The 20,873-nt window shown below is 35.6% G+C and overlaps 2 protein-coding genes across 2 annotated transcripts in view; both read left to right on the forward strand.

Annotated features, from left to right (window-relative positions):
• The first annotated feature begins 10,846 nt into the window (after nt 1-10,846).
• LOC149421403 (obg-like ATPase 1) overlaps nt 10,847-20,873 on the forward strand; it is a 69,063-nt gene continuing 59,036 nt past the window's right edge. The window contains exons 1-2 of the mRNA XM_089634745.1: nt 10,847-10,958; nt 14,603-14,784. Coding sequence (XP_089490871.1) covers nt 14,604-14,784 — 181 coding nt within the window. The 5' untranslated portion in view covers nt 10,847-10,958; nt 14,603. The remainder of the gene's footprint in view (nt 10,959-14,602; nt 14,785-20,873) is intronic.
• On the forward strand, nt 17,348-20,837 carry LOC149421404 (uncharacterized). Its single transcript, XM_089634677.1, has 2 exons — nt 17,348-17,977; nt 20,832-20,837. The coding sequence occupies exons 1-2, from the start codon at nt 17,348-17,350 to the stop codon at nt 20,835-20,837; spliced, it is 636 nt and encodes a 211-aa protein (XP_089490803.1).

Here is a 20,873-nt window from a genome sequence, read left to right on the forward strand (position 1 = left end):
CTGAATATTATCAATAGCAGCACCTTGCCGAATATTATCAATACCAGCGCTTTGCCGAATATTATCAATACCAGCACTTTGGTGAATTCTACAAATTATAATAATAAGTATTTTATTATCTTTCTTTTTTGTTTCAAATAGAGATAATGATATCATCACTGGGATCTCAATAAAATGAAGTAATTATAAATATATAAGTAGAGTTTTTGTCTGAAATAATTATAAATTTATTACGTGGTGTTTTTTAGTGCAGTTGAGAGATTTATTTTATTTTTATTTTATAAATTTAAGAAAATTATCATGTTGATGTTTTCTCAACTACCATACTAGCCTAATGCCCGTATTATGGTATCTAAGGCCGATAGTCGACTGAATTCAGTTGTAAGTTTAGTGGGTAAGGCATGGAATTGCTAGAGTATCTAAGGCCGATAGTCGACTGAATTCAGTTGTAAGTTTAGTGAGTAAGGCGTGGAATTGATAGAGTATCTAAGGCCGATAGTCGACTGAATTAAGTTGTAAGTTTAGTGGGTAAGGCGTGTAATTGCTAGAGTATCTAAGGCCGATAGTCGACTGGATTCAACTGTGAGTTTAGTGCACATTAAAATGAGTTCCCTGATATGTGTGTTGTAAAAGTAGGTACAATTGATTTACAAAGGAGACAATTCTAATAGAATGTAATTACGTATACTTAATATGACATTAATTAATAAAGTAAGGAAAATTATTTATTCCCAGCTTCTAAGTATGTCCACAAAACCTAAACAAGTTAACACATTTAAATAAATTAATAACTGATACATCATTAACAATTAAGATAAGATTAATGTGGGGAAAACATACTTCAATATACCCCCACAGAATATGAAATCTATTGTCACAATTATTTTATCAGTAAATCGGTTTAACCGGTAATAAATCATTTTAAATTGGGAGGGGGTAAAATAGAATCATATTCATAAGTCGTCTAAACGTGGCTAAAACCACAGTTTGAAAATGGCTTTTAAAGCCGAAACAGCTATAACAATAACAAAAACCAAAAAGTACTCAGGTACAGAACTTATTAAATTTGATTTTAATTAAATTTAAAAAAATGAGTACACAAAAACCATAAACAAAAAAAAATTACGTTTTCCCATCCTCTGGGTGCGTCGACCATGCGTAACATTTACCATACAGTGGTAAGATTTCGGACATATTTAGCTCCTATGTTTTACTTGACCCAATCCAATATTATCGTCTGTTGTTTTTTTGTCATCGTTGTTGTTTGACATACTTAAGGTATTTCTAATAAATGTGTTTAAATTTTACACAACTGATAAACAACCATTAATGTCTGTTTGTGTGGTGCACCATTTAAATTACGTTTATTAGCAAGGGGGCTAATGTTTTTATATTGTTGTACGACATTATTGGACGTATTTTATTTTATTTTTTTATTTAAATTATAGAAACAAAGAGTACATGATTTACAGTGATGAAACAATATATAGGAATTAGATACTTCTTGTTGGGTACCTATGATATGTTTCCTTGTAATGTCTGTGGTATGTTTATTCCTTAATTACCAGGTGACGTGTGTAGTATGCAGGTGTGTGTGTAATGTAGGATTGTATGTAATATATGTGTGAGTGTTTGTGTGTCTGTATATATGCGCATTGAACAGTTTATATTATTGACATGATGCCACGTTTGAATTTGGGCAGTGAATCCGAAAAAAGGGCAATGTAGGTAGAGTTTAGAAAAATATTATTTAGAGTATGAAGAGCTCGGTTAATTGGCGAATTAGATGATGCATTTGTTTTATAATTAAGCGTGTGGAATATCACTATATGTCGTGTAGGTACGTCTCAAAGGTATGTTAAATTAATAAGGGACAGAAGGGTTTAGTATTATTATTATTTATTTATGTTTACTCTATGTCCGTTGTGTAAGATGTAGGTATACATTATAAATAAAATGAAAATAATGAGGTACCCTGTCTTTTCTGTATACCTACAGAGAAATAGCGCAAGCAATAGCAGTCGGATAATATAGGGGATAAATACCTTTACTTCCATAATAGGTAATAATATACTAATTTATATAAAATACAGAATTATCGTGCAAGAACTTGATAGGTAGGTAGACCTGTAGGTATAATTATTTGAACGTTTCTACACCCCTGGGACTGACAGATTACTGAATAACGTGGCATTACTTTTATCCTAGATTTGCCTCCGAGCGATACAAGACACAAAGCTAAGGCAATGATTGCGCACAGATCGCACTAATGCCACAGATATCCTATTTAAATTGGATAATATTATAATAATATAAGATTATACGTTTGGTCGTAAGTCCCTCGCCCGTGTCAGAGGACGCCCGATGATCGTCATCTTATTTATTATTGTTATTATATCTCGGAGCTACCCGCTCGGGCGCTCGGTTTACTTGGTCCGTGGAACATCCCACATGCAAATCTGCAATCTGGCTAGGTTATTTTATGTACACTATATCTGTCATCAAATGACATGCTTTCGTGAAGTTCGTTCCATCTACTTGTCTATTAAATAAGGTCAGATATCTTTACATCTAATTATATAAACTTTTTAGTATTTTCACCCTATGATCTGTAAGGGAAACTGATTTCCCCCTCCACACTTTAAAATTTTATCGAAGAAAACAACACATGCAAATACAAATAATCTTAATTAATCACAATAAATTGTATAATTACAATTATATTTTTTTATATTATCTCCGCATGGGAGGCCCTGAGGCCTGAAGCCTACGGATTTGGGGATGCTGTGTGGAGGGTCTTTTTATGGAAATGAAGAAGAGGAAGTTCTGAGAAGGAAAAAGGTATGGAGGGTGGGTAGGAATCTGGGGGTCAATGTCTGGGAATCTATCCCTCCCACTGCGGTTCAAGGCAATGGGTCCAGAGAGTCCGGCTGGAGAGGTCAAAAGGTCCCCCTCAACCTTAACCAAAGTCTTTCCCGATTCGGCCGGTCACGCATCCTAGACAAACCTCTCTCCATGAACCCGGTCACCCCTGCTAAGTCCCCAAACGTATATAATCACTTGGGGTGAACCATGATAGGGGTGTTAGTTATCTAATAAATGGTTGCCGGGGCGGCGGTACCCACACCAACCTCCCGAATCGATTTGTTTGCGTTATTACCATTAAAATAGGTTAGGAACCGAATTTATATAAACGAGAGTGTTTGTGGCTGCGTGACGGACACCGTGCGGGTGGAATGAAAATTTGATTTGTATTCAAGTTCCGTCATGGGAATCGCATTGTTTTTAAATTAGATCTACTCGATCAGTTTTTCTTAAAAACATATTTGTATTTATGACAATACATAGTGCAAGTTGCGATTTTTTTGCTGGCAGTTTATGTTTCGAAGATCAAGTCGCCGTCGCTCAGATGTTTGCCATTTGGATGCATGCATGATTATAGCCGGTCCATTTCCCCTTGGATTTTCGTCTTAAGATCTTCTAGGCTGTCTGATTTTTCAACATATATACTCGGAACTTGAGATATCCCCATAAAAATAAGTCACATAAGCTTTGATTCGCGAAGCGAGAAGGCCAGTGAATATTGCCGTATCTGAAAACTGATCCCGTAAGACAGTAATTGAATTACGAGCTGTTTGCGTAATTGCATCGGTAGTTCATCAAAAATATTCGCTGGATTTTCATACATTCAATTGATCCGACCCTTTCTCCCGAGTAAGATTATAGCGTAGTGTGTTACCCCAATATATAATATGTACCTATACGCCACGCCCAAATTATGAGCTCATAATATAGAGTAATGTGTCTAAGGCTTTATTCGTCAGCGGACAGCAGTTGTATGTATTTTTAAATAATTTATCTACCCATAACCTATAACGCCATAACTTTACTGCAAGAATTGTGACAAGATCAGTAGGTAATATTGATCTATTTTATTAATTAAATTACTTAGAAAAAACATCGTCAAACTAAAACTCACTCACTCTTTGGTTTTTTCACGTTAATCGTCAAGTAGATAAACGGATTTGTGGGGCGTATTTAGGGGCAGATTTAATTGTTATCAATTTTGCCTATGCGTAGGTAAAATATTGAATCTATGTTTGTAATATAATATTTTGGCATGTACTTCGTAGTAATGTAGATAAGTACGCATCTTTAGACAGGTCATTTTTACATATTATTTAGGCAGATGGATAACTTTAGCTATAAATTTTGTTAGTACAAATTAAATATTTAAAAAAATATTTTTTATTCGTTAGTTTCTTCTTTGCTCATCGGAAAAGTTTTATGTGTAAAGTGTCAAGCTGTTTCATGTAATATCTGATAATGTTATTATCTTCATGACTGTACAGATAAGGATTGTTGTAAACGAATGTGGTGCCCTCTCTTATTTTCAAAACGAACTGTTGAAGCTAAGAGAGTGCGGAAGCGGGTTTTTATCTGCTAGTATAAGTATTGACGGTGCTTACAAACGAGCAAGATAAATTGCATATTATTGCCTGTTGGTAGAGCAAGGTGTTGAGATATGTATAACAGGGTTAACAGTTGATCCTGCTAGCCCTATACAAGACGTCCAGTTTCTCGAAAGACAGATTAACTCGGGCTTCTATAGAGCTCAGATACTTCACCCGGTCCGATACAGGTACTTAGTAGTAGGTATTATACATAAACACATTATTATAGTGATTTATTTTTGGGGTATAATGCCGTATTGCTCTACCTCCTTCTTTAGCCAACGAAAATCTGAAATCATAACAATAAATAGGTACATTAGTTTCATTTATTTAACTTTGAAGTCTTGAAATCATGGAAATCTTTACGAAAATACCTTGCCTAGTTCGCCGGAGTCTTTATATTTTACCTGACATTGAGAAGTAGGTAGGTAAGTACCTAGTTGTATTAGGGACGAGTTGTTTAACCTCAAATTAATATTTTTTTCACAGCTCATGCCTTACCTAAATACAACGGAATTACTTCTCGAGAACAGCTTATAAATCATTAAATCAAAGGTCACGTAATGACTGGCATCAAATTGCGCTTAATTCTGGATTTATTAGATGTTAATATTCAAATTAGTCTTCCAAGATGGCGGCCCGCTCCACGCGCGCGCCCAACAATTTTGTATGAAATTATTATAATTTCAGTTGAACTCCAAATTGGTGTTGTGAGGTACCGGCTCGGGATGACCGGAGTTTTCTTCTTAGGCTGGTGTGACCAGGCTACAAAAAATACTTTATACAATATTGGAGGTACCTACCCAAGTTTTTATTTATTTCCGTTTCTTTACACAAGCATTGCTTAAAAAAGAAGCATTGTATTTTAATAAGTAATCATTATCAATTTTTTGTTATATTGAGGGTTTGCAGAGGTGTTCTATGATTTGTAAAAAGATTGTGGCATTTACGGTATACAAAACACAAGTAAAATCCGTCACGGAGAAAAATGAGTATACAGGTACTATTGAGTAATTTATAGAAATCCAGTTAAAAACATGATGGCAATCGATTTTCTGATAAAATATCAGTTCATTCGGTATATATTGACGAAATGCGACACTATTCGTATTTTAATGAACACCTGTTCCGCCGCCCTCATACACATTCGCGTTTTACTGTTACTTTGTTAGAAAATCTGTCAATTCTTTCATAAAGGCCTTCAGTTCCATTTTTAACAGGATTACGAATAATTTGAACAGATTTTTAATAAATTTGCATTATTTTATATGAGCGAGTGTTCTCCGTGGAGCGAGATTTTTTTGCATGCTACTACTTAAATTTCATTATATTTTTGTCTTCTGTCAGGATGTTTTCAAATACAAACTCACGAACCTAAATTGTCGTAAAACTAAGTGTCGACTTTTTAGAGAAAAAAAAAAAAATACCGAGTTATCAAGTAGGTACCTACCGACAGTAAAAAACCAAAATCAACATTGAAAGTAAGTTTCAGATTATCACATAACATTTTGGTGAAAAAAAATTAAGAAATGTCTAATGTCGAAAATATCAATGGAATTAAATTTGAATTTAAGCATGTGTTGCCTTAGGACTGGGGAATGAATGATATAGTTTAATTTCGATGATTTATCAAAAAAACACCTCTGGAAGATTGGAAATAGTAGATACATACAAATATAAAAATATATACCTACATATTCAAAAATACGAAGTAAACTCAATTTATCGAAATTAGCTGAAATGTGAATATTTGAACATATTTTACTGTATAAAATTGATAATTCAAAGATGGACTGGGCAGTCAGGGCTGACGTTATTGATTTATTGTCATTACTTGTACCTCAGAAGCATTCTAGATGGAACATATTATTGTTTCACAATAATAATTTTTTATTCAATTCTCTCATGAAGAGGAATCATAGACTTGGCAATGAATCAATAGATAGTCACTGATAATTTCTTTTTAAATTTTGATACATTAGAGCCAAAATAATTCAAAACCACTTTTTAGTGAATTTAAATAGTATTAATTTATGGACATGACTAAGCAACGGTATTTAAAATATTTTATTTTATTTTTTACTTTTATTTCGAGGGTTCTTCAGTTCGCGTGTTATTAACAGCAAGTATATTGTGTTTCATGCTTTATTTTTAAAATATTTTTGATTTATGTTGTACTGTTGTTGTTTTTGATTTCCTATTTATGTTTGGTAAAAGCCCAATAGGGCGTTAATAATAAATATATTGTTACAACGCATTGCCAAACAACTACATAGGAATAAAGTGATTTTTCAACATGTCCAATCAGATTCCGTTTACATTACAAAAGACTATTCGGCAGCTAGTTTGAGAGATCATTTTTCTATCACCAGATTCTCCTGACAGATTAGTCTTAAACATATGAGAAATAAGAACTTGAAGTGCCTACCGTAAAAAAAACTAATGGAAACAAATTTGCCACTGATAGTACCTTTTGGATGTAGACCATTTTGCACGCGGTCCGTCTCTTTTACACTTGCCTGAATTGTATATCGCCGTACATTTGAATTTTGTAATCATGTGAAATACAGTTTTGTAAGGAAATATAGACCCAAATTGCCCACAATGCATGGTAAATATCTACGCAGAACACATCCCTGTATAAACACATGGGTAGGTACTTTTTGGTAGCCTGATTTCATTGCACGTCCTAATTTTGGTCTAATCCTACTTAGAATGATGGTCTGATTTGAAATTCATTAGAAAATATGCATAAAGTACCATTTTTGGAAAAATCATCATTTTACTGGCCATTTTGCAAGACTACCTATGTGTTTTGTGTTATTATCTACTATAGTATTATAAATCTAAGATCCCTGAGGCGTATGTGTGTAAAACCATGAATGTTGGGATGAGAAATGTGGGAATCCGCAAAAATGCACGACTAATTAAGTGTAATGAGTAAGATTAGAAAATGGACGTACAGATGGTTTGGGCATGTATAGCGAATGAACGAAGCAAGAAATTTGAGGAGAATATAGAAAAAAAGGTGAATGTTAGTCGAAGAAGTCGGGGTCACCCGAGGAAAATATGGCACGATCAAGTGAATCAGATACTCGAGTCAGGCCATGTCAAGAGTCAGAGTAATAATATGATGTATGAATGTGAATGAGGCAAGGAGTGTGTGCCAATACAGAGTTGTTTGGCGGTCCGTCCTCTCTGCCTACCTCTGCGGGAAACTGGTTAGTTGGTTAGTTCAAATAATAATTTACAATATAAATATAATGATACATATTTCAATTTGGAAGGCGGGTTTGGGTATCACAATCACCTCTTCCATAGGTCACCCCAAGTGGTTCGCTACGTTTGGTGACTTAGCAGAGGTGTACAGGTTCATCGGCTGAGGTTTGTTTAGGATGCACCTGCCCACGAGCTGCGTGGCGGGCCAGATCGGGAGAGGCTGGTTTAGGGAGACCCTTTGATCTCTACAACTGGTTTCTCGACCCATCGCCTTGCGCTCCAGCGGAAGGGACATATTCATACGTCTGTCACTCCTGGACACACTGATCCCTAGATTCCTACCCACCCATCATATGTTTTTCCATCCCAGAACTTCCTCTTCTTCCTTTCCTTAAAAAAGAACCTCCACGCAGCATACCCAAAGTTGACATAGGTCCTGTGGGATATTATTTTCCCCGGTATCGGCAAGTACCCGACAAACTTTAACCAGCTATTCCTCGGCACATTTTGAGTAAAAAATGTTATGGGCGCTTTGCTGTCCGGTAACATTTTTTTTCCATTAAAAACAAAAAATAAATAAAAAATTCACACTCCGTCACTGTCATTTGCATTGTTTCTCGTATTCAACAGCTGTTATTAGCAAGTGTGTCAAAAAGGGTCCTCGCTCTTTCGTACACACTAAATAATAATAATAGTTAAAAATGAGACGAATGGTGCCGTGCCATTTCGTTGTCATTGTAAAAGCGCGCCAACCTAGGTACGTACGTACATTATTCAACGAAACTCGAACAAAATATTGCCAGATGGGTTTTCAAACTTTGACAAAGGATAAGACATAGCTGGTTAAAGTTTGTCGGGTACGTGCCGACACCCTAGTACACCCTGTATTTTGAATTACTAAAGCAATCGTTCCACAACGTATAAACTCATAAGCACAGCACTCCTGCATCACATCACGTCTCCAGGGTTACCGGAGCAGCGTGGGGTGACCACTATCACTGACCGCTGACCGCCACAAGTCCTCCCCGAGCACGGGCGAGATTCTTCGGAGAGCGGACGTGCGTGGCATGAAGCAAGCGTGCTGCGTGCTGCCGCGTGGCCGGCATTGTGTCACGTGGTAAGACATTACCTGTGCACGTGGTCACGGGTGGCAATTGGCAACACCAGCCCTGGCAGAAGTGATTACCTCATCATTAAATGTCTTGTAGATGGTGTGTCGACCTTTCAGCCGATAATAATTTATATTGCAAGTATTTCGCGAAAAACACGATTATTTCCATTTTCACAAGAATACGCAAAATTCACAATTTTCTGGCAAATAACGAAATTTATTCTTATTTCGGGCAAATAACGATAAATAAATTACATATCTTCTTATTTTGATTGTTTCATTTAATAGAAACGGTGAATTGACATCCTATTGTCTACATAATTCTAAAATTTATATATTTTTTTAATTTTTGGTATAACAATGAGTAAAACCTCAAATTGTATTATTTGATCATTGAAGGCAATCTTAGCGACTCTCACTTCAGCTTTGCCGGGGCTTTCCCGGGAAGACTGCCTGTTTTCATCTTTATTATAAAACATAGACTTTTTTCTACTTTCTATAAATATAATATGCATGTATAATATATCTGTAAATGATAGTGAAAACCCTATCAAAATCTGTTGCTTAGTTTAGAAGAACTAAGCGCACAAACGGACAGACGCGGATGGCGACTTTATTTTATAAAAATTAGAGATTAGAGATACTAAATATCTGTCTGTGCATATAAAGAAACAATATAGCATGTTGCATTTATGTCCAACAGATGGCGGTGTTTTTCAGAAAAAGCATGTTTTAAAGAAATTTTTTCACCTCTCACAGGTGACATCTGTATAATATATGTACATAAAAACCTAGGCGCATTCGAATGCAACGTTGGTCAAATATGAAGAACTTTCGGAGATATAAGATTTTGAACAAACGAACATTTTTATTTGCATAGAAGATAGATAGATATAAGAAGATTTATACAAACCATAGATATCCTAACCTTGCAGAAAATATTCCAACCTAGTAAGTAAAAACAAAAGGGTTACAATAATTTGATGTTCTCCATAAGTAAGTATGAGGTTGAGACAATACAGATTACATTTTTTATCGCTTTATTTATTTATTATTATTTTCAATTTATCAATCAAATAAACCAAATATAAATGTATTGGAAGCTTATTCATCTACAAAGACGTTGTGATTTCCAAAGGGGTAAAACATAATGAAGGTAAAAACCTTTTCACTTTCCCTATCGTTATTGATATGCCAGTCTGGTGTCTGGCGGACCGAGAAGATATACCTAATAACCAAAATACTTCAAATCATTATGAATCGAGCCTGTTGTTGATTTTGCCGCCTCTATTTAGTGGTAGTTTGGAATGTTAGAGGGGATAATACGTCCCGGAATCGGTTATCACTCAAAATACCTAATTTAAAGATGCTTAAAGGATATTAGCATACCCAAAATATCGATGGCAGGCGCCGGCTAGCCACCCCTAGCCTGAACGCAGTCATAGGTAAGATTTTAAAATCTAAAATGGTACCTACCCATCCTTTCAATTAATTTATTACTCAGTTTAAAAAAAAATGTAACATGTATTCCATTCATTCAATATTGTATCTATAAATGGATATACTGAGAAAAGCATCGGACATTTCTGTGACCAAAAGCACTTTTGGTCACAGAAACTTACAGCTCACAGAAATAGTACAGCTTTAAAAAATATATTAGATCCCATGAGAAAGTTTTTAGATGCTGTAAGTAGGTACCTATAAAGTATTATTAAATAGAATAATGAGACAATTTTATAATATATTAACTCAATACATACCTATATTAACTCAATGCGTACATGTTTTATTTATTTTAACATTAATATTTATAGTACCTACCTACTATAATTATGAAAGTTGGATGATTTGTGTAGCGCCGTTTTTGTGAAAAAAAAAGCAAATACATAATGAATATCATCAATTTTATCGAAATAATCTTCTTTACAATCAAGGTTTACAATCATAATAAAATGAATTCACAGTATCACACTTTGAATTTAGCGCGAAACCCACAAATTCCTACTTTACCGTCATTTTTGATGCGCGTCGGTAAAGCAGCGAGTCAAATCTACCGGGCATCTTTGTTTTTTCTGTCTCTCTCTTTTGACCACGTTAGATTCTGTGACAGCAAGTGACATATTTTCATGAAATATATTTTTATAGCCTTCGTAGACGGTTCTAATTAATTCCAAGTAAGTGTTTGCATTCCTGAAACTAATAATTGTTGTTTGATTTGCCTTACGGGCGCGAGAAATAGTGAATTCGTCCGTATTTATTTTTGAGGTTACCATTTTGACATTTCGTTAACGATTTTGCCGGCAGACTTTCATAATATTATACCTACATAGGTTTATTTTTCCACCGTATGGTAAACTGTTTTGATAACACAAAGTCACCACTAAATACCGTGCAATAAGTTAATTCTAGAACGATTCCTGGTTACTTTAATCTATATTTAGGTGATAGGTATCTACTTTCCTTTGGTGCCCATAAAAGTTATTTTAATTTGTATAATGCATTTATAAGCTAACCACAACAAACCGAACTACTTAGGATCTTTCCATTGAAGCTTAGACAAATCTACATGATAGGACATTCATTTCAATCCTCTGTTGTAGTTTACAAGCTTTCAAATAGATGCCAAAAATTTCTGAAAGTGAGATGTGTTCAATTTCTTTTATCGTTTAGTTTATGTAATACTTTCTGCCTTTAGAAATCTGTGAATGTGCAAACACCATTGAAAATGAAGTGTTGTTTCGTTAACGCTTTAGTTATTGCACCACATCTCGCCATGCGAATAAATGTCAAACAAAGGAGCGCTGAGACATGTTGCAAGCCATGGTGCAATACCCTAAGTGTAAACAACGTAAACCATCTTAGTGTTATAGCTTACAACGTAATTTTGATGTAAATATTCAATACATCATCGACAATGAGTGTTTTAAACTCTCCTGCGCTGCACTGTAAAATTTTGTTTTATTTTACATTTAACCTTTTTACCATTGATTTATCGATATCTTCAGACAGTAACGGCCGTTCTTCCCAATCCTACTGATCAACTGCTGAGCCGAAATTTTTGCTCAACACTGCTCAAACGCACAACTATGCTCTTTCCAACGGAAAAGTGACAACTGAGTGATCAACCAATTTAAGGAAGCCAAACTACTGGATTAAGCTTGCCTCAGTAAATGACTACTTATAAAAAGTGTCAACAGAGTGAAACATATTTGCGAGGCCAAGTCACGGTGGCATTAAAGTCAAGCTAATACTTTATTTTTAACATATTTCACACGCTTAAATATTAAATATCGGTTTACGTATTACAGTACTTAAAAAATATATGCATTAATAATAAACACAATAATTAATTGGTCAATGTTAATTTAGCATTGAAAGTTTTAACTTTGATGTATTTTTATTGTGTATGATAGTAGGCATGGCCACTTAAGGTAATCAACAGTAAAGATGTTTGGAAACAGGCGAATCGAACGTTACTGAATAAATCACTTGGCTGATTGGACCCTGAGATTGATCATTCGAAATGTTGGGAACAACGGCCGTAAGTTTTCTAAGCAGGTTCTCATTTAGTTATGATTTGAGATTTTCACTTCCAAAAGTATTATAGTAATTTATTTTTGGGGTATTATGCCGTGTTGTGCTACCTACTTCAATAGCCAACGTTTCGGATGTGATCACAGTGTCCATCATCAGGGCAGATGTGTTTGGCGTACTATGCCATGTTACGCTACCTTCTCTTTAGCCAACGTTTCAGACAGCATTACAGTCTCCATCATCAGGGCAGATGTGTTTACACATATTCAACAACCAATTGGCAATGTAGTCACACATTCTCAGTTAGGAATCATGCTGGATGGTGGTATCACATAAAAATATCAATCATTGATTAATATTACAAATGACTTTTCACACAATGTAAATTTTCCTTATTCAAATCGACGCACACAAGCGGAATACCCATTCACAGTTGATGTTAGATTCAACGGGCCGCTTCTTCAACTCCCTTAATACATCCCTTCCTACAGCCCCTTCCTTAAACCACCTCACAACGCTGCCCAACCGGGTGGCGACATAGCTCCCCTGTCTGTACACTGTACAGACAGGGGCGCTCTTATGAGGTGTCACATATAAATATTTTTTAAAAACATTCTAGTAAGACTGAAGCTAGTTATTTGCAATTAGCTGAAGTCCCCAGCGTTGCCCGGGCTCTATACAGAGTTTTTCGAATTCTAATGTGGTTCCTCTCGTTTTGAAGATCAAGTGTGCAAAATTTCATCAATATTGGAACAAAACTGTAGATTTGCGTACAAATCAAATCCACCACCACAGGTTAGGTTAGGTTATCTCTTCTTTATATAAATAGAATATATTGCAAATATTTTCTCAAACAGGGATTCTGAAAACAATTATAATCTTTCCACTGAGATATTTCATTAATTTTTGATGAAAAATGAACAATCATGTTTCATTAATTTTTTTATGAGAAAGAGCAAGACGTTACAGTTTAGATATCAGTGGTGCGGATTTGCTCTATGACCAAATATGACCCATTTTATTATCATTTGCGCATTCAAATCCCAGCTTGCGCAAGTAAATTTTATTTGTGTTAATTCACAATTTTTAGAATAATATACAAGGTGTCCGAGGGTAACGAACTACAGGAAGATTCTACATGATAGTACAAGTAAAAAAGAAAAATAACTTAATAAAATTCTGTTATTTTTTTTTACCATACCAAAATATTGTTTCATAGAAGAGTATTATTTTTTCCATGCAAACGATTCAACTTTTGTATCTAAAAATGTTTAAAATTCATGTACAATCACCTTCCGAAGTTTGTGCAATTTACCCCCGGACACCCTGTTTAGTATATTTGCAGCGCGTTCCGGAGGGGAAGATACTCCCAGTATCGCCCTGGTGTAAGACCACCATTCAGAATTGAAATGTTGCTTGAAATGACTTTGATCATGTTTTGTGACCAGATCTGAATAGCCGGGTCCTTCCCCACCTTCCTTTTCCCATCTCCTTCCCCTCCCCACTACCTTCAGCCTCACAACATACCTCAAATGGGGATGCCATAGTCTCACTGGCTCCAGACGGTTGGGAACAGTTGGGACTTTATAAATCTCCTGTTGATTGTTGTTGACAAGTGAATAAATGAGCATTCAAGTTTCTTATCAAATTCATGCAAAAAATACATTTTAATCAATTTTTTTTTTCTATTGTGGTTCGTTTTTCTTAGGGTAGTCACAGCTTTTCAGCCTTTACCCACTCTAGCGACAGAGATTTCGGTTTTGGATTCAACCACACTCACTCCAATAATCAAAACCTCCAAATATTAATACAGAAATGTGTAAACTGCTTACTGTGGTTTAAAGACATTGAATCCGACATTTATCCCATATTTTTAGGTTATAAAAAAAAAAAATGTAAAATCTATAAGCGAGCAAATTCTGTATGTTAGTTACCGTAATGACACTAACTTATACTTATTTGGGCAATAGTGAATATTACTACTTCTGTATGATGTCTATGGTCTACTCGGAATATCTATAATCACTGGCGTTAAAAAATGTAATTTTTAACATGCAAACAGATGTTTAGTTTTTAGTAAACAATTTAAAATAACACCCAAATGCAGACTACACGATACATAACATTCTCTAGAATATTCCACGAGAGGGACATCAGTGACATCTTTTGGTATTCGATGGAAGCTTAATCAAGCTAGCGACTAAACATATTAGCTGATTGCAGGAAGTTCAAAATAAATTAATTTTGATTGATTACTTAACCAGTGTTTTCATTTTTTCCCCAGGATGCCCCCCAAAAAATTAGAAGAGCCGGAAAGGAAACCGCTGATCGGTCGCGTGGGAACCAACCTGAAGGTCGGAATCGTTGGAGTCCCCAATGTGGGCAAGTCCACCTTCTTCAATGTGCTAACCAAGAGCATGGCTGCCGCTGAGAACTTCCCCTTCTGCACCATTGACCCGAATGAGAATAAGTGTTTTTTAATATTATTCACTAACATTATTAATCTTTTCAGCGCTGACTTTTTCGACGCAATCTATCCCACCAAGCCGATGACATTACAAACATATAGGCTCGTTATTGTCTCACAAAATATGGCGATGCCATACGTAGTAATGCAGAATCTTGTGTTTTTGGTTTGAAAATTTGCACGCCTAGAAATGTTTCAGATGCTTTAATTGAATACTGCGAGTAGAATACATCTTGGCCTTTGAAATAATTGAGTATTTTTTAGATAAGTCTTTTTATAAGCCCAGAAAAAATAATGTATGAGGCCTATGAAAACTGCTTTAAAGTTCAAAATCTCCTACTTACGAATCCATTTTCGGTTATGATTTTATTGTATAATGTGGCAAATTAAGTTATTCATAAAATGATTGAAAAAAAAAATATATTTATGCCTGAACATCCACAAAATAAAATAAAAGGCACTTTTTGGCCATGTTTTTTTCTTGCATAAATCAAAACAGGCTGATGGTATTAAGCGGGAATTTAAACCTTATCGCCATCTACGTAAGGGTTGTTATTGATAGCGGCTCAATTGAAGATATTACACGACGTAGTGCATCGCCTTAACAAAAACTCTTACATTTCCAGTAAATTCTTAATTCAGATCTTCGTTCATGTTCGACAAAGATAGACATTCTAAGAATGTGTCTACGAATTGTACATCAAGGGCTTGATTGAGATGATAATACGCTTGCCCTAAAACGAATATGGAACGCTGAATGAGATGACTTGGTTTTCCTTCTTATACTTACTCCCACTTTCTCTGAATATAAATAATTTTATACGAATGAGATTATTACCTACTTTTACAGGTGCTTGCCGTGTAGTAGAAATATTTTCTCAACACACAAGAGGGCATTTTGTCACTCATTTACGCAATTTGGTTAGAGTTAACATACAACTTCACGATTTTGGTACTAACTACTTTTGCTTGCCACTTTGAGATCTCTATAACGAGTCTAGAAGTTCTGTAATGTCTTTGCACCTTGCGAACCGATTTGACAAAATGTATGTATTTTAGTAGAACTTCATGAATCATCATATTCATATTTATTCAAGGATGTGGCTCAGGCGAACGCTTTTGATGTTCCGCTTTAGCTTCAAAGCACCAACGTCAAATTTTATTCTCCGGCTTGCGCTTCATGCCCAAAGTTTTTTTGATCTGCGTGGACACCGCATAAGAGTTATAACTGCTCAAAGTCATTGGGACTATGGTGTTCCCAATTTGGGTACGCTGTAAGGCTAAAGGGAATGGGGAGGCGAAGGAGGTAGTGGAAATGAGAAGGAGAAAGGTTGGAGTACCTGGCGATTCATCTGATCACCAAACACAAAGTTTTTTCAAGCAATTTTTGAATTCTTATTGGTGTGAGATTACACAGTTAAATTTAATTAAGTTTATTTGTGCGCTCCGGAATTTGAACCCTCGTCCTTTGTATTCGAAAACGAGGATTTTAACCGATCGGCCACGGAGGTCCTAATTACCGATATAATTGTTTTGAAAGAATCCAAAAGTCACATACTTTTAAAAATGTATGTATTAAATTTAGTATATTATTACAAATTTTAAGGTAGATAATGTGGGACAATAAAGTCAGGTGTTTGACCTCATCTTTATAGAGCGAGACAGATATATTATAGTAGGATAAAATCCCATGTATTAGTTTGATCTCCCTCTCACATCCCAGCTCGCAGTTACTATCTGTACTCGGTTAACAATAAACTAAGTAAACAATCTTGGAGTATGAATATGAATAATCCCAGAACCTTGTAATAATAGTGGTACAGCCTACAACCATAGCACAGATAATATATTATATTTTCATAGTTGTGGTACCTAATACGTCCATATAGTGGCTTACTTTTGTCTGAAATAAGAAGATTATTGCATGTGTCAGTAATTTTAATAAGAAGAAAGGCAGTGCGTGGATAGGGTGTTGCAAGAAATAAAAATCTCTATCTTTTACGGTCCAGATTTACAAAAATCTGGACCGGTCAGTGTTTTCAATTTTTCGGCATCGCTTCATAAAGGTACCTGCGTTTTGTCACAGCAAAGTAATAATGCCGTATCTGCAGTTGCTTTCCAATTTATCTATTTTTTAATTAGATCTTTCTAGTGATTGTACTTAAATTCTGGTTTGTCTGACCAATTTGTTAATCTAATTGCCTTCAATTCATTTAATCAATTTACAGTCCCAGCCAATTTTTTTAAAGTGTTTTATGTGAGCATTGTCTCTTTCGATTTGTATATCCTTCCGTAATCTAGTTTTCTAAATATGAAATCAATAATATTTTTATTTGCATTTTGGCCTGCACTAACCATTTGTAACAAATTTTCTTTATTTTTAATCGCTTTTACAGTGTTAGGTACTTCTTATTCTACCTTACCTATCCTGTCAGATTAATTATTTGAAAATTTCAATTAGGTTCTTGAAAGAATAAACAAACAATTTGCATAAACCCAAAGAATCTGTCATTACAATGTTTTCCAGTTCTTAAAATGATATGAAATATAGTAGATTTTGAAATGGATGGTGATCATTCAAAAGAAACTGAACCCAATAAATTTCCTTTCAAAACATCCGTTTTGGGACTTAAAGTTGAGAATGAAATAGGAAAACTGCTCATAGATAGTAACAATTGTTGGTCCAAGCTAGAAGCTCAACTCAATTACCTGTCAAGTCCGCCCGTTTGCTTCATCATACTTAGCAAGCCTGGCTTAGGCGAGAAAGCTCTCGGTGATAGACTAGCCGAATATTGGAACTGCGTCCACGTTAATCCTGACGATGTCATTCAAGAACAAATCGACCTTAGGAGTGATACTGGCCGATGCATCGAATTCAATTTGCGATGTGGTAATGTCATCACTGTCGAAGTTATTCTGAAGCTTATAGAAGAATCTTTGAAGACAGATGTTGTCCAGCACAGAGGCTACGTGCTGTCGGGCATTCCTCTCGTCGAAACATACAAAAGCAATGACTGCTGTGGGGAGCTTTTTTCGGAGGAATCCTTTCTGACGGTTGAACTGTTTATGTTAAGTTTAATGTCGACAGTCGAACGATTCCTGGATAGTCTAGATGTACAATCTGTTAACGGAGAAGAAGTCGAAGAAGATGATGAACTGATCGCATCAATTGCTGAAGATGAAACCGAAAACGTGCAAATAAAAATAGATTACAGCACGAAATTTTCTGGAATCATTCCACTGAATGAAGAGCGTGACTATTGTAGAAGGACATCTGTCTACGACCAAATTGATTTCATTGATAGTTTAAAAACTCCACCAACTGTGATTATCGAAATTTCATGCCCTAAAGGTGACATTGTTGCCTTGCGAGGCCAGAATGTCTTGATTTATCCAAAATGCTCCTATTTCCAAATGCCGTTCGGGTATGATACAGTTTGCACACGGAATACAGAAGGAAACTATAATATTCAAACTGAAAAACAAAAAATTAACCCGAACGTTACAATGTACCAGTGTTGGAGACCATCTGATTTTTCCCATTTCGTGGAATCACAGTTCAAAAAGATGAATAAGCGACTTACATCAGCAATAAAGCGGTACATTACTCTTCATGATCCACAATACGTGATTAATGTAGATGGTAGGTGTAGTCGCGATATTAACTTTGAAGTTGTTCAAGCCAAACTATCGATATTACCTCTACATCGTGTTTTGTTGCCTACTCTCCTCCAAGATTTCAAAACAAAAAATCCTGAAGGCGAAGAAGATGGTGGAAATGTCGATGATCTTTCTAGCAACGATTTTTTGGATGAATTCGAAAGCAAAGAAAGGGTAGCTCCCCGGTTCCCGTATTCTGAATCTTTGTGGAGAACTAAATGCCCCGTTGCTTTAGCCGAAAGGAAGTGTGTTACCGGAACACCTAAAAATGCTATCATTCTTTTTGATCACATTTTCTTGTTATCTACTGAAGATGCTCGGCAAACTTTCTGTAGAAATCCACGACCGTTTCTTAATACAAAATATTTGACTCCGACCTGCCGAATAGCCATTATAGGTACTAAAAAATCTGGTAAAAGCACCCTTGCAAAATGTTTGAGTTGGCTTTTCAATGGTGTCATTATTGATTTTAAAAGACTCGGACAAAAAGTCATATCAGAAAAGGAACACTCTATTCTTAAACAAGCATGTGACGAAGCTTTGGATATCTTGGTGAAAGAAGAGGAAGAAATTTTCCTTGAAAAGGAAAATGTACGATTAGCCTTACTAGACCAATGGAAACTAGAAACAATTCACATTATAGAAAGGTACGCTGAATTAAATGAGTTGGAATTTCATGATTTACTTTTAAAATTTTTGTCCCCTGAGGATATTACGATATTACCTCCTGCACAATCGTTGTCGAAGACTACTAAAAGCAAATCAGCTTCTGTGAGTCTGTCCACTAGTAAAAGAGATTCAACCGGCAGTGAACAACAAAAACCTTCGGTTTCTACCATAGCGTCGTTCTCTGGAAGTCTCGAGTGGATTGTAAATAATATATTATCTGAAATTACGAACAACGCTGTTTTTATAGATTTCTGCCAGGATGCTATTAAAGAACCGAATATCCTTTTGGATCATGCACCCTCTGATATAAAGCTTGCTAGTATTCCTGGAAAACCTACGGATGAGGAGATTATGAAACTTGCCAAAGAATTGATTAATGAAGAAAACAGATATGATGGTGTAAACGCAACAGATGATGATATTATTAATGTTTTAGTAGAGAAAATTATCGCAATCAATCAAATCAGAAGCATGCCCAAAAAAGACACGAAAAAACTTGGATGGATTATTGATGGCATGTCTTGCGAAGCTCAATTTTGGGATGCCCTGGTCGAACATGACTGTTTGCCCGACGACGTGTTTAGTTTAACTGAAAATACGGATATCGATTTAGAAACGTTCCTAACTCATAAATCAAGAAGGAGAAATGATAGGCTACTTGATAGCATTTTTGACAATATGGAAGAGCCCTTATTAGACCTTCATCAACGTTCTGCCCAGATCCATAGTAAATCTTCTATTATATCTGAAATATCAAGAATGGTCACTAAAATTTTAGAACACGACTATTTTGAGGACAACAAGTTGCGACATATTCCATCTGAAATGACCGCTGAGTCGCATGATGCCTTGAAGGCCTCCGAGTTTGACACATTTGTTAAAGAGACCGAGCAATTCAATGTTGAATATAAAAACTTGAAATCTTTATTAGAAGCTTGTCTCATAGACGTAATAGAAATCAACATACCACGAGCGTGGTCTCCGTCGGAATTAATAGCTGAATCCTTGAAATTGCTTCGATACCGCTACGGTGTCAACTGCAAACCATTTATTTCAGAAGTTGAGGCCATGCTAGAAGATGAAGATAATCCGCCAGACCCAAGTATTAAAACATTTTACGGTATCTGTGGACCATACTGCCCCGTCACATTCTACAAGCATGCTGTGCTTTGGAAAGGAAGACAAGATTTTGTACAAAACTATAAACAAAAAACATATTACATGGCATCGATAGAGGACCAATTAGAGTTCATGTCAGACCCTGAGCATTTCATGAACTCCGAAACTCCCATGGAAGTTATCCCTCCTTGGAGGATATGTATCACAGGTCCCATAGGCAGTGGTCGTACTACAATGGCAAAGCTTTTAGCCGAGAAAATGGGCTTACTTTACATAAATTTCTGCAATTTTGCCTTCAGTAGCTTATTGCAGTCTTATCTAGGTAATAGCCGAGATTTTTTCAATTGGCTGGATGAACCAGGCATTACCATACTAATTGACGAATTGCATGTAACGGCATCTGAAACAGATTTGGAAACCGTATCTCAACTAAAAGATTATTTTGTTGGTGGTTTACCTCTACCCACTGATATCCTGAATGGTCTTTTGTCAAAGCTCTGGTTTACAGAACCATTCAATACCACGGGAATTATTCTAGACGGTTTCCCGTGTCATCCGTCTGAAATTGATACCGTCAAAGAGTATTTCTATATTCCAGATCTAGTCATTGAAATACGCACGACTCATGCTGAAGTCGATA

The sequence above is a fragment of the Hesperophylax consimilis genome, chromosome 8, assembly GCF_061612785.1.
Source record: "Hesperophylax consimilis isolate HC1 chromosome 8, BYU_Hcon_1.0, whole genome shotgun sequence".
Classification (NCBI taxonomy): domain Eukaryota; kingdom Metazoa; phylum Arthropoda; class Insecta; order Trichoptera; family Limnephilidae; genus Hesperophylax; species Hesperophylax consimilis.

Bases quoted from the DNA above. Each gene is read 5' to 3' on its own strand.
- LOC149421404 (XM_089634677.1), top strand. From the start codon at position 17,348: ATGGATGGTGATCATTCAAAAGAAACTGAACCCAATAAATTTCCTTTC.